The sequence below is a fragment of the Haemorhous mexicanus genome, chromosome 1 (genome assembly GCF_027477595.1).
Source record: "Haemorhous mexicanus isolate bHaeMex1 chromosome 1, bHaeMex1.pri, whole genome shotgun sequence".
Taxonomy (NCBI): Eukaryota; Metazoa; Chordata; class Aves; order Passeriformes; family Fringillidae; genus Haemorhous; species Haemorhous mexicanus.
This window is the reverse complement of record NC_082341.1, coordinates 123072393-123089266: the sequence shown is the minus strand read 5'-3', so window position 1 is coordinate 123089266 and position 16874 is coordinate 123072393. Positions and strand designations below refer to the sequence as shown.

General features: G+C 41.9%; 1 protein-coding gene across 2 annotated transcripts in view; it reads left to right on the top strand.

Moving 5' to 3' along the window:
* Positions 1-15849: 15849 nt before the first annotated feature.
* LOC132335077 (cytochrome P450 7B1) overlaps positions 15850-16874 on the top strand; it is a 126082-nt gene continuing 125057 nt past the window's right edge. The window contains exon 1 of one of the 2 annotated variants that reach the window (XM_059861186.1): positions 15850-16037. In XM_059861186.1, the coding sequence (XP_059717169.1) occupies positions 15940-16037 (98 nt within the window). In that variant the 5' untranslated portion in view covers positions 15850-15939. The remainder of the gene's footprint in view (positions 16038-16874) is intronic. The other variant, XM_059861195.1, reaches the window with a different exon arrangement.

Below are 16874 nucleotides of genomic sequence, written 5' to 3'. Positions count from 1 at the left end.
AGTGTTCTCTGCAGCTTCCCTAACCCCAGCTGTACTTTTCAAGGATACAGATGACTCTGATGATAAGCCAGGCTGGCTCTACAGAGCACTTTGTTCATTCCCCAAAAGATCTGCTGCTCGAGGACTTGGTGTCAAGATAAGTTACCTTGCTTTGCTTGCTATGCCCCGGGAGACTGAAAAGAACTCCTGCTCCCAAGAGCTTTCATAAGAGATGTGTTTTTTAAAAGTCTGTTTAAAGTCAGGTGGTTTTGTCTGTTTCCCTGCAAGAGGACTGTTCCTGACAGTATTTATTTATTTCCAGAAGGTTTAGGCCAACATGCCTACTGTATTGATCATACAGGCATATCCTGATCCCAGTTAGGCTGGAGTAAAGCAGTTTAAATCATTCCAGTTTTAAACTAGCAAAACTATGCTTAGAATACAGTGTATAGTTTTGTTGTATATGAGCTAGCCTTCTCACATTTGCTTGGAGAGTTAAAACTGGGGGAATGTGAGGATTCTTCAGTTTTATTGTCATAATTTGTGCATTGCACACAGATTCTGTTTCACTGTTGTGTTGTTCATAGAGACACAGTCAGAAACCACCATGGAGGAAACCCTTCACAAAAATTAAATTTCTACATCTCACTTTGATTGTAAAGGGTTTAAAAATTAGCATGCTTGAGAATCAGGCATATTAACAAGACTGTAGGCAGTGTTGGTTTAGAAACTGATAGCTAAAATACTGATCACTTATTAAAAATTCACTTTTCTTTAACAGAAACAAAATTTAACGACAAATCTCCCCCCCTCAGAAAACAAGCAAACAAACAAACAAACAAGCATGTTTGCACATTAAATATGAAGCTGAGGTGAGAGGATAAATTATTTGTGTCAAACTTCCTGTCAGGAGGAGGAAAGCACTTTATCAGAGAGACAGTTCAACCAGGTACGAACAAAGGTTGTCTTGTGCAAGAGCAGATTTTGAACATGTTGTTCCAGAACAAATGATGCTATGAGACAACAAAACAAGGAATTAAACAAGACACATAGGAGCAAGGGGAACAGGTAAACAAGTGAAATGGAAGTACAAAAAGACTGAGTGACAATTTTGGGGAGAAAAGTACTGCTGGCAAACAACCAGGGTGGGATTCAGTTCCACACTTAAATACCTTAAACTTATTTTGCAGGCATTTACATCTGCTTTTTAGTGTCCACTTGGTGCTTACTGAAGAGCTATGCTGAGGGGAGCTCAGAACCAATGATGCTAGTGCCTGTCCATTCAAGGATAGTTGTCATCATTTATCATAGGGTGTTTGACTATCCACCTAATCAGTAGACACCTACATATTCACCTTTGTCCATTAAAACACACTTAAGTGTCCTGATCTTGAACACAACAGGCTGTGTTGAAATGGCAGATGATGATGTGGCAGGATCCACACTGAGATCTGACACTGGAAGCCAGGCAAACATTACGTTAACTGGAGGAAAGGAGTGGATGGAGAAGGAAGCTTTAACCTTGAGAATGGCTGGAAGAATGCAGGAACTGTGTCTCCTTCTCTTCCTCTCCAACCTACACTAAATAAATTGGGAGAAAAATCAGGTGAGGTAGCCTACACAAAAGACACTGAAAGGGATATCATAATGTCCATTTAGTGTGGTTTCAATTTACATGTGCAGATATATTCTGGCTCATATATATAGAAAAGTCAACATTTAGAAGTATTAGTGCTGCTAGGTATTAAAAAAAAAAAACAACAACAAAACAAATCTAAAATAATTAATATAAAACCAAAAAAACAGTGATTTTTAAATCTTAGTGCTATTCCTGCTTCTTATATCTCATCTGCAGCAGTGCCTGTGAGAATAAGGGAATGATGCACATTCAGAGGCTGATGGTAAACAGAGAAGATAGTCCTCAAGGTTCTTCATTAGCAAAGAATACATCACATTTCCAGATAGCCCTTTTGCTGAACATGCTAGGCCATCTGCTCATGAGGCTTTTGGTTTTATTTCAGGCACAACTGGCTTCAGCCCACCTCTAGCAGTGAATAAAAAGAAAGTTTCTAAAAAATGAATTACTGTCCCAAAACACAAATCACTTTTTGCAAATGTTGTGATAAAGTTCCCAAGCAATGCAAAGTGGGCTACCATATGTGCAAACCTCTGTGGGCTGGTGAGGAGGGAGACATTCTCACTGTAGCTCTCTGTGGCCATGTAAATTTTCATTTTAATATACCAGTATTAAAATCTATATTTGTTCTTCCTTTTGTGTTAGTCACTACTGGAAAAACACTTTTGTTCAGTTTAAATATCCAGGCTTAAAAATTGTTTTTCTTTTTCAAATCAGAATGGTAATTTCAGTAATCCTAAGAATGCAGCAAAAAGGACACAATAATTACATTATTTATTTAGTTATTTATGGACATTTTTTACTGTGGCTTCTCACTTGAAACAGGACCATCATCAACTCAGGATCAGGCCAGACAGCTGCTCAAAATCTCTATGGGTGGGATAAACTGATTTCTCTCTACACCCTCTACCACTGCTGCATCACTCTTCTGCTTCCTGGAAACCAACCCCAAGCCACAGCTTGAGTTTACTGTTTGCTTTCAATAAAACAAAACACAAAAGTGTTTTGTTTTGTTTTGTATTATTGAAAGCAAAGCCTGTAAGAGCAATTCAAGCACCAGATCACTTGATCAACAAAAGTAAGGTAGAACCTAAGGGACACAGACAGGCTCATTGGAACGAAAGACTTCTTCTGCATACAGCACTTATTGATAATCCTATGCCACAAGAATTTCCATCCTGTGAATGGTGTCAGAAGGGATTGTCAGAGGAAATAAACTATCTGGTTTTGACCTGGTGTTAGTTACTGCTTTTCAAAATGCCATACATCTAAAAGAGAGGCTGACTGAGGCAGTGGAGATGTTGGGGATCAATACTCTGCTTGTCACAGGTAAGACAGCAGGGCACTACTGGGTCTGTGCTGTTAAGTATTACTAGTAACCTGTCTTAAAAGGCATTTCCTGAGTGCTTTGGCAGACTAAGCACTCACTGCTTTATAAGTTTACACCAAAAAAAATGACATAGGTGATTTAAACTACCCATATAGTAATCTGTACATAATTAAAATGGCATTTGTGGTTCATCAGTAGCCTCCTGATATTGGAAGAGCAGGTGTTTTGTTGACATTTTAAGATCAGGATGATCTTTGAATTTGAAATTCTGTCTCAGTGCTATAGCCTGCTGACTGCCAAATTGCAGCACTGAGGAGCCTTTTAGCAAGGGAGGAGGACAGTGCAGGCTGGGCTTAGGAAATACACTTGACTTGTCTTTCAGGTTTGGGTAATCTGGAATCTGGTTCCATGTTCTGTTGAACCTATATTACCTCTTGGACAAAACAAGCACTGTCCATGCTAGGCAGCTGTTTATAGAGGTGTAACATCAAATAAATTAGTGGACTTGGACTGCTCAGTCTAAGCTGAACTGAGGCTCTTGACTCTTTGGATCAATCTGAACAACCTGGTGGTTGAAGCACTTTGTCAAGGAAGACAACTCCTTCTGTACAGCATTGTCTGCTGAGATGTGTGAAAAGTCTAGCATTGCTATGACCCATGATATTGCCTTTTCATGGAGAACTTCAGCCTTGGGTGACACTGATCTGGCACCTTTCCCAAGAACAACGCTGGACCAGACCCAAAGATTTAAAGTGGAGCTGAGGCATCCAGCCCTCAGGCTGAAGCAGCTCTTTGCCAAGATGTTAGAGCCAAAATACAGGTATTTGACTCACACACTCAAAGCTAAGTGTGATGACAAAACCCTTCAAAGTGAAGGCTAAGGGTCATGTGTTTAGCAGGATCAGACATTTCTCACTCAAATCATTATTACACATGAATAGAACCTATAATGCATATGGGGGATTATCAATAGGGTAATAATAATAAGAAGAAGAAGAACTAAGTCCATAGTTATAATACTAAATATTACAGTGAAATCAGGTGTTTGGGAAGGACCACACCTTCTCATTGTTCCAAGCAGAAGCACAATATCCCTTGGAAACAGGAGACAGCCTTTACACAAATTATTCTGTTACCAGCTTCTGCAAGGATCTAGTAGCTTACACTACAGCTTTTGATAGAAACGGCTTCCTAAAAAAAAAGAGTGGGCCACTTGTGATAGCCAGCATGATGGTATCTACTTTTCAGAGTTCTGGGTCACGGTCCCATCATGGCAGAGCTGTATTGGAGACGAGAGAGAGAGACAGAGAGAGAGACTCATACATACCAGATGATGAACAAAGTGATTGTTGCCTCACTCCATTTGCTGTCATCTAGAGATGATACATTAGTCAGAAAATAGAAAAGTTATTTGTGGACACTTTCAACATAAGTCCTTATTTTTGTATCTGCAATAAGTAATATTAATTGTTAAACAATGAATGAGTGAGAAGTACCTGAGTTATTAACATCTAGGTGTAATTTCAGAGTGTCTTTTCTCCTGTCCACTTCAGGAGACAAACAGCTCACTTGAAGGTCAACATGTTGCACTGCCAATAAATCACAACATAAAATGCCTTGATTTAGTGTCAGTTAAATTTCTTTTTAAAATATAAGTGACTCGACACACTGAATTTTATTTAGTATTTTTTTCTATAATTTCCTATGTTTTTGCTTATAAAAACAGTGTAGAGAGATGGATACTACAGTAAGGAGAAAATATTTGCCTAGTATTTGACTTTCTGTAAACTTTTAAGGGCAAAATTTCATGATTCAGAAAAGAAAAAAATACTTAACAATTCCTGCACATATTTTACTGCTTTCAAAATTGTTGAGATAGAAACTTACAAAGGTATCAATTTAATAGGCGTTAGAATAATATGCCATTTTCCAGAAGATGAATAATTATACTATTACACTTTTCTGCTTCAGGAAGATTTCCCCTGACTTTGGTAGGAATTCTAAATGTGAAAGACATATAGGCTCAAGTCCTTGGTGTTGTTCTTAGTGCTGAAATAGTATCTGTTACAAGAAAAAAATTTCCAGCAGATGCCTCTCACTATGTCATTGAATTCAGGGGTCTCTCAATTTGAGTTCAATGAGACCATTCAGGCTTTTAGAAATAATGATAGTGATATATGGAATGAAGACAAACTTTTTTTAAAAACATTTTATATAATGAAAAATATAACTTAATAATTTACAGAATGAATTATTTTATTGGGATATTTGAACAAGTAACCTAATATAAACAGATCTTTAGGCAAACATTGTTAGTTCTCCTCCAAAGGCCAAGCACTGGGTCAGAAATCTAAATGGAAATAGAAATAAACTCTAACTTCGAGAGAAGCTCAAGAAGCACAAAATTATCTGTTATTCAGTACCACTAATTAGGTATTTCCTTTACTTTTTAAAAGTAAATTGTAATTTACTTAGGAAAAAATGCATGGAATTCTTAGGGTAATTCCAATATAATACACAGAAATGTAAATAGGTGTCAGCTAAATTTCAGAACAGGAGTGAACAACAAATTCAACAGAAAATGATCATGGTATCATTATATTTTCAACTAGCCTCTGACATGCAATATAAAATTTGCTGTAGAAAAGAAAAGGTGATAAAAAAGTCTTTAAGTTATCAGAAAATCCAATGGGAAAGACTTGTTTTTCAATTAAATGAGACCTTTTCCAAAATAAGGAAAATAATATGATAATTTGTATTCTGAACATATACAAGTTTGAAATTTATAAAGGCCTATTAAATATATATATATCCATTTAGTGCTTGTGAATATACTGCAAGGGCATTAATGGATGTTGGGATGGCACATCTTTGAAGCTGATGCAACTGGTTACCTCTGACCTTCACAGGTTCTCCTCCCACAAATGCTGGAGCAGTGATGCTATTCTCTGGAGTGGTGGGAGAGAAAGGAAGTCACAGCTCAAAACACAGCTCACCTAGAAATTAACAGTGGGGAAAGTGGGCAGGAAGATACCATTGAGTTCTGGGTGTTTCTGGAAGCAGAGGGCAGCTGTGATCCCGCTAAGTGTTCAAGGCTGGGTTGGAGGGAGCTCTGAGCAACCTGTTCTAGTGAAAGGTGTCCCTGTTCACAGCAAGGGGGTTGGAACTGAATGATCTTTGAGGTCACTTCCCACCCTTTCTAAGATTCTATGATCTACAAATGAGAGACAGTCACAACATGGAACAGAGAGCAGAGACAGGGAACAGTGGACCTGGCAGAAGAAACAAAATAATGGCTAGAGAAAGGTTTGGAAATGGAAACACCCAATTTTAGTCTGAGCTGGAAATCAGGCCTCTGCTCTCTGTAGAGAAAAGGTTTGCATCAAGAAAATGTTGTGTTGTAACCCATCCACCACCAATCTTCCTTCCCATAAGGAAAAAAAGTCACAAAATTACAGATGCTTCTCAAGGAAAACATTTATTTTGCTTTTTAAAATACTTCTTTTCTGGTTTGGGAATTTCTTTATTTATTCCCACTTGCTTACTTTTATAGTAGCCATTTATTTGATCAGTATTTGTGAGCTCCATTTTGGCCTGGTTTTCCACACTCATGTGGGATATGAACAGAAGACTCTGCTGCTTTGGTCAAAACACTGACATCTGCATCTGTCAATATATTATTTTGACTCCTCCAGCTTTTTCAGAGTATATCTCAAAGTACGAAATCTTCATTTGAATTAAAATGTCGGTAAGTCCACAAAGCAGCTGTGACTGAAGGAAAGTCCAGGGGGTGAGACTGAGCTGTACCGGGGGGTTCCTCTGTTCAGGAAAGACTGCAGGAGGCCCCAGTCTGGCCAGGATTTGGAAGCCCTCCGCAGCCAGTCAGGTGAGGACGAGACAGGGCCAGGAGCAACCATGGGAGATTTAAATGGTTCCAGGGCACAGGAACAAACTGGCGTGTAGCACATCAGTTTGCACAGCATTTCACAAAGGAAGGGCTCCTCTCCAACCATTTGTGTGGAGCCAATAAGGCAGAAAATGGACTAAGTACCTGGTAAGGAAGAGCAAAGAGATCCTTTTAGGAAGTGTTTTAGCTTCCTTAGCTGAAATGTTGACATGCCATCAAGCTCAATCCCCTGTAGCTGCCAGGCCATGTCAGAGGCCTCCAGCCAGCCAGACCTGCAGATGGTAGGTGTAGCTCTCCTGGTCACAGGCTACCAGGAGTGCCTGAAGCTTCTTTCCAAGGCTGGGATGACAAAGACTTATTTTGCAGAAGCGTGCTGTGTTTGAGGAGCTGTGTTGCAGGTGGAGCTGCAGGAAGAAGTGAACAGGCTGTGCAGTATCTGAGTGAATGAGCAAGAGAGAGAGCAATTATTTTCAGTAATGCTACAGTCTCAGACTCCCAGGAGTCTTGAACCTCCATTGTGGTGACAAAGCAGACAGACTCAGAGCCCTGCAGGGTAATTAGCCAAAGGACTGTTAGCCAAGGTCTGATAAAGATGAAGGCTGGAGGCACATCACAGCACATGAAGGTCCCTCTTTCTCTGAATTTGGCAAGTAGGACTGGTACCTTTTACAACAGGTGTGGGGCTCTGGACCTAGAAGGCCAAACAACAGATCAGATGGGGCAAGATCCTTGTGGGATGGTGGGGCCTCCTGAAATGACACCACCTGCACCCTGCGTTGAGACCTCCTCTGTTGAGAGGAAAAGAAGGGTAGTTGTGATGGGAGACTCCCTTCCAAGGGGAGTGGAGGGTCCAATGTACAGACCTGACCCAACTCACAGGAAAGTCTGCTGTCTCCCAGGGGCTCACATAAGGGATATTACTGGAAAACAATCCAGTCTAGTAAGGCCCTCTTATTAATATCCACTATTGATTGTTCACACTGGCAGCAATGAAATAAAAAAATGAATGTGAGAGCAATCAAAAGAGACTTCAGTAACAAGGTACACATGGCCTCAGTTTCCGGTTAGCCTATAAGAAACCTGGAAAGTAACTGTGGGCATGGGCTGGCTGCATACCTATTTCCAACTTCCAACTTCCCCTTTTAAAGAATCTGTGCTCGCTTCACTCTTTAGGGAGAAACTGAGATAAAGTAACTTCTGAGGTCCCATTTCAAACCTGTCTGTCTATCCACTGTAACTTACTGGAACACTGAATTTAGCAAAAGTTTCTATTTAGGATAAAGTCCAAAGTACAGACTCCGCCCCATACTCCGCCCAATTCCTCTAATCACACCACCTCCCATAGGTGTGCCCTATGCACGCACAGGGTGTCACACATTTAGCAATCAAAACAGTTTTATTGACTTCAGGCTTTGACAGATTTGCAGCCCAAGATCACAATCTGAGCAACATAATGATGGGCCATTAGCCTATGCCCCAGGCCTGCCGTGAGGTTTCTGGCACAAGAAGGTACCTGCCCAATGAACAAGCTGAGCCTTGCTTATTTAATATCAAAGGAATCATTCCAATTTAGTTTACTTTGATATGGGCAGTTGAAAACTGGTAGATTAGGAGCTGATTCATGGGCAAATCAAAAGTATTCACCTCAAGAATGGGAGGGTCAGTCCAAAATGACCCAGATAGGTAGAAGAAAGCAACTCCAGGTTTTAATCTGCTGGTGAGCTTTGAGATCCTGTATTGGCTTTGAATGAAGCCATTCCCAGGGAGAAAAAACAGTTAAAGTCATAAACATAGAGAATATTGGAAAAGAAAGAAGAAACATACAAGTCATCTTGAAGTACATTTGATTTGTTTTTTAAAAGTCAATCATAAAAAGTGCTGGGTAATACCAAGTACCTTTGACTTAACTGATTGCACATTAAATCTGAGCCACTGATGGCTAAGCCAAGTGTTGGACTCTCCAGATATGTTTCAAATTTACTGTGCTACAATGTTTTGCTTTTTGTTTTTCACAAAGTTAGGCTTAATTCAAAATATTAACTATAATAAAATGTAAACCCAAATCTTTTAAATAGTATCTTAATGATGTGACTGATCAGCAAGATCACTAATACTATGCAATATTGGAGGAACAAGCACTGTAGTAGTTAAAAGAACCCAAAGAACACAAATTTAAAGGCATGGTTTAAAAAGCTGTAGCACCATTATATTGATACACTGTGGTCCAGAAATTATAAATAATGAGAAAAAATGGTTGTGCAGGAGTATAGCTAGCACCTTGGGAATCACTATCAGCTCTAGTCTGATACAGGAGGATTTAGAAATTGTGTGGCTGAATCATTACTCAAGTCACATTTTTAGTCTATGTGAGCTTTTCCTCCTTCAGACCTTATTTGTTAACTGCATTTCTTAACAGTGTAAATGTTAAAACACAAACATGCATTTGGAACTGCTTCATATCTCCACTTTTTTACATAACATGCAATTTTAGTTGATAATTATGCTGTGTTTTACTGCTAATTAGTTTCTATGTAAGCATTAACTTAGCATTGCTCTTGAAACATTTTCCACTGCACTTTGATCTGATCAGCACTGCTCTACCTTGTTTGCTCTTGCCAAGACAGCTCACAAGTTTTTGAGTGTATTACTGATTTTATTTCACTTTAGGAGGTCTAGTCTCCCGTTTAAACACTTCTATTTTTTAAAATGTATTTGCCATATGTATCTGCCCTGTTTTGCAATGGCTAGCATTCATGACATGAATCCTTACTCATTTTAGGGCAACCAACCACTGACTTTATTTGGTTTGTGATTGAGTATTTCCTGCATTTCCCTGTGTGGGGTTTCAGAAATGTCTGTGGGTGGAATCACAGTTGTATGATCATCCTTGACAAACTTGATCATCATGACAAACTTGTCTGGATTTTACTGTCTCCTTTTTCACGGCTTCTATGTCTAACCATTTGGCTCATATAATATTTTTACATCACAGACCATCAATAACACACTTTTTAATAGTTCTGGGATTTTTCATCTACAATCTTCAATCATTCATTCTTCTCACTTGGGTAACCATGTACTCTTTTGACTTTCTATGGAGCTGTTTCTGTTTGCAACAGGATATTCACCCTACTGCTGACTGTCCCTCTAATGGACAGGACTGTGACAGATGCATCTCTTATGTTCTTTACATACATTCTTTTTTCTCTCCTCCCATCACCTCTCCTATCTTCCAGTTGGAGCTATAGCTATGTTCAGTACTCCAGAGAAATGAAAAATGTCCAGATGTTGTTTATATACATACACCTGCCAGCTAACGAGTTAATACATGATATTTGTTTTTATAATAGTACAAACACTCTTTAGTTGTCCCAAATATTTGCTGCTAGCAAAGACTGCAGTATTCCCAAGGCAAATTAAACTGAATTATAGCATTGAAAAATAAAAAGTGCATTTTGAAGGTTACAAAGTCAGCTATTAGAAAGTTAAAAAATCCCAGAATTCTAGGCCTTTAATCAAGGTAAATATCATGTAGTTACATTATTTTTTTACCATAATTTTGCCAAAATCTGAATACATAATCTTGTGCAGGGAAGACAGCATTCTTCAAAACTTTGTTAGGAGACTTAGTGCATACAACTGAGTATCTTACTATATTGCAAATATAAATCCTGTTTAGGGTACACCAGCATTAATATTTTCATGGATGCTCATCAGCAGGGAATTCAAATGATGGTGTTTTTTATGCTAAAAGTGCTTTAGATGTTCAAAGGGCAAGTCCTTAATACACCACTGTTTTTGTAGCTAGATACTATAGTTATGTGTTGCTTTTGATGGGCTTAGCACTTAGGGAAGTCAGACCTAAGCTCTCAAATTGGTCTGCAGAAAATGAGGGTCTGTCAGATAATTAGCCATGGCATGATGGTATAGAAATAATCCACAGAAATACATGGAATATAACTGTGAAGGAGAATCTTTAGTTAAGTTAGCCAGGACAGCCACTGCTATAGCAGTCATCCCCTTGCCTCACCGGTTTCCATCTAGGTTTATCTGTAAAGTTCATTCCTAAGTTACTTCCTTTTAGATACATGTAGATATTAAAGTTTTCTCATTAAAAATTCAGAGTAAAAATGTGAAAATTCTTCCACACAGCATCTGTAACACAGCTCCCTTTTTATTTAGCTCTGAGAACAGGATGCCTCACTTTTCCAAAGTCCGCATCTTAGATTGCCAGTTTATTTTTTTGCAAAGGTACAGACTCAGCTTCAGAATGAGTGGAAACAATGGCTTATCTGGTGACATGCTAGCTATTCCTTATTCTCCTTCAGTGAATGACTTTTATGCTAGATTAGGAAATAACCAGATCTCACTGTGATAGCTATAACAGAAAGGAAAAGATGGGCTTGTATGATTTCTGGCACAGAAGGTAGTACAGAGATACAGGACCATGTCTTTTGAGGCTCTGCAATTGTACAAAGTAAAATTGCAGCCAGGAAGATGTAGGATATTCTGTTGGGCCTTTCTTATCTTGATCATCTTGCTCATCACTTTTATGTTTGCCCAGAGTCAATTTTTGACCTAAATCCCTTTCTTCTTTCCCAGTAAGACTCAGCCTGCAAACTGTAGGAACTATCTCAGAGGGTTTTTACCAAAATCCTTTTTGCTTCTCCTCTCCCACACTGACATTCCCACTCATTTCCCATTCCACTTGTGTTCTTGGATTTTGTGTTTGAGTCATATCACAATTCCACATCTTAATCTCTACACTGAGACAGCTGCCAGTCTGTCACATACCTCCTCAAAATCTTTTCTATTCTTACTGTCATCTCCCTTCCTTTGGGTCCCAGATTTCATCTTGCCCATTCATCCTCAGTTTCCCCTCATATGTTCCTAATCCTCCTTTTTTCCCCTTCCTGGCTCCCATTCATGATCTCTTTGTCTATTCAGTTCCTGTCCTTGTCCCTGTAGACCTCTCAGCTTCGTTTTTTTTTTTTTTTTTTCTTTTCTGATGAGTCCATATGTTGCTGTATGTAGCAAGTATGTGTTTGGCATGGCATCCCACATGATAGAGGGAAATGGGACCAAGACATTTGACGTGCAGGGATGGATGAATGGGGCTTCCCAGCCATCTCAGCGTGGGATCTTGTTCAGAGCTCGGGCTGATCAGCTGTGATTGACACAGGAGGCCATGGGAGAGAGCCTGCAGTGCTGTCTTACAAAAGCATTAAATGCAGATTGGTGTGTACTTGAAGGAGAGAACACAAAGTGAGAATCAGGTTATTAGTTTTGAATCAAGCAAGATTTAAGAGGTCTGTAAGCCTTTTCGTCCTACACTTAAATCACTGCATTTCCCTTTGCCTGCATTCTAGCAGGAAGGGAGACGGAGAGCAGGGAACAAAAAGGCTTTTAGTTTCATTGCCCTGAATTCAGCCTGATCTCTATTAGCTCAGAGCTTCACTTCCAGAGAAAACAGCTGCTGAGCTAAGAGCTGGAAGCAGACCCAGTTCCAGGGGCATCTTCAGAGAATGAAGCCCCAAAGGTCCAGCAGGTCATTAGAGTGTACAAAACCTCTTTTCTTGTGGGGCTTATAACCTAAATAAATTTGGACAGATTATCTTTGACACAGAGGTTAATTTGTTGACCCCATTTCAAAGTCTAATGCCACTGCCATTTCTCAAATCACTAAAAATGTTACCATGGGTATTTTCTTTAGCATTGTTCACAAAAATACATCTTTTTTTTTTTTTTTGGTTGAAATAATTCATGCACACTTGAACTGAAGGCAAGAATGGTCCTGCAGTATTGCAACTGCAATGGTTATAGCAGATCAAAGCTATAAGCTGTTGAAAATAACCTTTAAATGAGTAAAGCTGGGTGAGTGGAAAAGTAAGTAAGCCTTGTTCCCGTTGCTGCTTATAACACATATGTCACTGGTGTTTCAATGGTAGAGAATCTGCTCTTGTCTAAGACTGGGAGTTTAAATCCTTGTGCACATGAAAGCTACCCAGTAGAACAGGCATTTGTCCATGTGCTGCATATAGCAAAATCACACTGTGATGTGTAAAATACTGTACAGATTGCAGTATATACTGTTCAAAGTTTATTTTCAGTCTTCTGCATTTTCATAAGACAAAAAAATATGATCTATATCATCTTACAACATTGGCAGTATGAAACATACACACAGTATGCATTTTGAACTGTAGCATATGTACAGAATGTTCACAATTTAAACAGGAGAAATGTAGCTCAGCATGTATCATCTATCTATCTATCTATCTATCTATCTATCTATCTATCTATCTATCTATCTAATCTATCTACTATCTCTATAGACTTATTACCATAGTATTAGGAACCCCTCTTAAACCTTTCCAACTGAAAAGCCCTCCAAGCTTACCTTAAGAATTCTGCATTCCTCTCCCCCCTCCACCCCACCCCCAAACTCGTAAGCACTTGGAAATGCTTTCACCTCTCTCAAGCCTGCAGCTGTTTCTGGAAGTTTTCTAATACATACAAAGGACACTTGAAGAAATTTGTAAAGGACCCACTACTACAGTGATAGAACAACAGAAATTACACCCCACCAGTAAGGATAACAACTGGACACAGCTGTATCCAGCTGGAGAGGAACATTATCCATTTCCAAATATAACAGCATTTGCATTCTTTCTCCTCACTTATGACCATGCTGCAGCAAGAGCTCTATAAAGAGCTCATGGCAGCTTGAAACTGAAAATGCCTCCAATTCGTAATAAACTACTTTCCTAACAAGAGACCACACCACTATAAACCAGGCTTGAACCTTCTGAAAATTAAATTAAGTTCCTCTTTCCTGCTAGAGCTATATTAAAGGGAACTGTTCAGCCTCACCCTCTTTCTCCAGTTAGCTGAGACGCCAATATCTATGGATACATCTATTATAATTGTAACTGGTACGTTATGTGTAAATATCATCCAGTTGGATTTGCATTGACGTGATTCATACTATATATAAGACATCAAACTTAAATATGTTCTAGCTTCCAGCTCTTTGAGATGCCTTCACTAGTTAAGAATTTAATCCATCCACTTGGACTTTTTAAATGGTTGACACAGAACAGTACTCAGCATTCCTAAGGACTCAAGATGTTTCAGGGCTTGTTCCCTGTATTTTAAAGTGTTTGTAGTGTGGTTCAAAATGGTTTTTGGTGTGGAGGTGAGTTTTTTTCATCTCCAGTTGACCTAAGACAGTAATTTTCAACAAACATGAAAAGTGAAAACTAAAAAAGATTGTTGTAACCTTCTTCACACCTTTTGGCAGGACTACAGTAATCTTGGTGTTTGGATGTTTTGATTACGGGTGAGGGTTTATTCTAGCTGCCACAGCTACTTAATTGTATGTGGACATTTATTTCTCACCAAACTGAACTGAAACACTAAATTTTCACAGAAGAGGTCACTCACAAAATGAGTAATATTTTATTGTGTAATGTCTTACAGTGCAATACTTTTCAGTTCTGAATTAGTTCTTTTCCGTGAATTTACAGGACTACTAGCTAAGAAACCCCTTGGGATTCCCAGGCTGGGGATTTCAAATACAGTTACCTGCAAGAAGTTCTAAAGAACTACAAGTGAAGCATTAGTTTCTCTTACGGTTTCTCTCCATGCATCATATTGCACAATAAGGGTGTCTGATTTTTTGGTCTCAGGAGAGACAGACAGCTGCTGGTTTTAAGCAATGTTGCTCAGATTTCGGTCACTTTTAATGTGGGACACACTACTTAGATTTTTTCCTGGTCAACACAATGGCATTTTTAAATATTTCACTAAAAGGAATGTCTGAGGAAGAAGACACACAGCTCAGCTGACTTCAAACCCTCAGATATGCCTCAGGCTCTCAAAAATCATGAAATCTGCTAAGGCAGGTGCTTTGTTAACGGCTTTTTTATCTGCTAAGATACATTTGGGACTCTACAATTCTGAAAAAACTTGCAACAGGACAAGTCAGAAGACCCGTGTTCTACAGTTTGTTTCCAAGATGAAAGGAATATATATACATAAACCACCAAGCATTGCGAAACATACAACAAACGATACTGCATGTGGCTGAAAATGAGCATGAACTTGTCTGTCAGCATTCAACCGAACCACAATTCCAAAACCTGAAAGATCTTACTCCATCTCTCAGTGTGAATTCTCATTGAAGAGTCTCTTACATCACAGAAACAACTGAGTGTACCTAGTACCAAATGGCAGTGGAGCGGTAAGGTAGTGCTGCTGCCCTGGTATTTTGTTAGTCCCTGCCCTGCCACGAAGTATTGAACTCCCTGGACCTCTTTGCCTCTACAGCTCATCCCAGCTCCTCCCGCTGGGGATCTCCTCATAGCGTGTTTTTTGTCTCTCACCTCATCCTTCCCCTCCTGTACTCTCCGTGACACGCCAGAGAGGCTGGCACGGTACGAGGACTGGACCCAGTTTCTTCTCATACAGTGTTAAGAACCAACCCTCGCTATTTGCTATCATACCGCCTATTAAGTTTTATGAAGCTGTGCGATGTTGGCTTGCTTTTTACGGGGATACATATATGACATCGGGTGTCTGTATCAAAACCAAGCGGAGGTCAAAAGGTTGCCAGAGCTGCTATCTGTCCGAGTCTGGCACCGTTCGTACGGAGGCCACGTTTGCGGGGCACCGAGACCCTCCCAGGGTGCCGTGACGGATGAAAGGGATTGAATAGCGGGGAGCACTGAGATGCCCCCACCACTCCCGGGTCTCCGTCCCGGCATCTTCCCGCCTCATCGGAGCCTTTTCCCGGCAAGCCGAAGGCTGGGGCTCCCCCTCCTCCGCCGCCGGGAAGCCGCGGGGGCGGGCGGGCGCGACCCTCCCCGCGCTGGGCGCTCCCCGGGGAGGAGCCGGCCGGGTCGCACCGGGCCCTCTCGCCAAGTCCGGCTCCGAGCAGCCAAACCCAGCCCCCTGGGCTCGGGGTGGGCGGGGAGGGACGGCCGGCCGGGCGCCTCTCCTGCCGGGAGCGGGAGGACGGGCGAAACTTTCCTCCCCGGCGGCGGCGGCGAGGCACCAGCAGCCGCCGAGGCGAGCGCCGCCAGCATGGGCCCCGACACGCTGCCGCTCGGCACCTACGGCGGGGCGGCCGCCGCCGCCGCCCTGCTGCTCTGGGCCGTGTGCGTGCTCTGCAGGAGGAGAAGGTACCGGGGCGGGGGGCGGCCGCCGCATTCCTGCACGGCCGGGCCGGGGGAGCGGGGCTGCCGGGCGGGCGCGGCGCCGCCGAGGCGCGCATTGGGCCGCGCCGCTCTCCGCCCGCCCCTCCGCTCAGGGCGGCCCTATCAGCGCCCGCCGGGCCGGGGGCGGCGGCCCCCGCGGGATGGCGGCCCCCGGGGGCGGCGGCCCCCGCTGCGGCCGGGGGTGGCGCGGGGGCCGCGGGCGGCAGCTGCGCTGCCGGGGCCCAGAGAGAGCCGGGGAAGCGCGGCGGGGGGCGGCGGCGGCTCCTCGCCTGACCTCGGGCGGGGGCGGCCGCTGGCACGTGGGATTCTGGTCTCGCCTCCCGGGGATGCGTGGAATGCCGTGCTCCCAAAGGAGCTGTGCACGTAGCACATCCCCGGGCAGCTCGGCGTGCGTGAGCACACGCGACGCTGCGGTTTGCTGAGGACCTGCTGCTCCGTGTAGCTGCAGAGCCCCAGAGCGGCCCGCGGCAGCTGTCCTGCGGAGCCCGCGGTGCGCCTGCCGTACCTGCAGCCGCTGCTGCCGCGGGGTTGCGACATCGGCCCTCGCTGCCCTTATCTTCGTGCCGAGTAGCTTGGGTGATAGACGCTCTAGTGACTTCTGTTAGTGTTACTCATGCTGTTGCCTTTAGTTTATTTCAAGTGTACAGTCTATATAAACTCAAAGAAGGTGCACACGTGTTCTGGAACATTTCAAGAAGAACATACAGGTTTTTTTGATGGAAAAAGAAGCACTGTCTGAACTATACTTTCTGAATACTTGCTACTTTATATACATTTTCCCAGGTATTTTTCACTTGATCA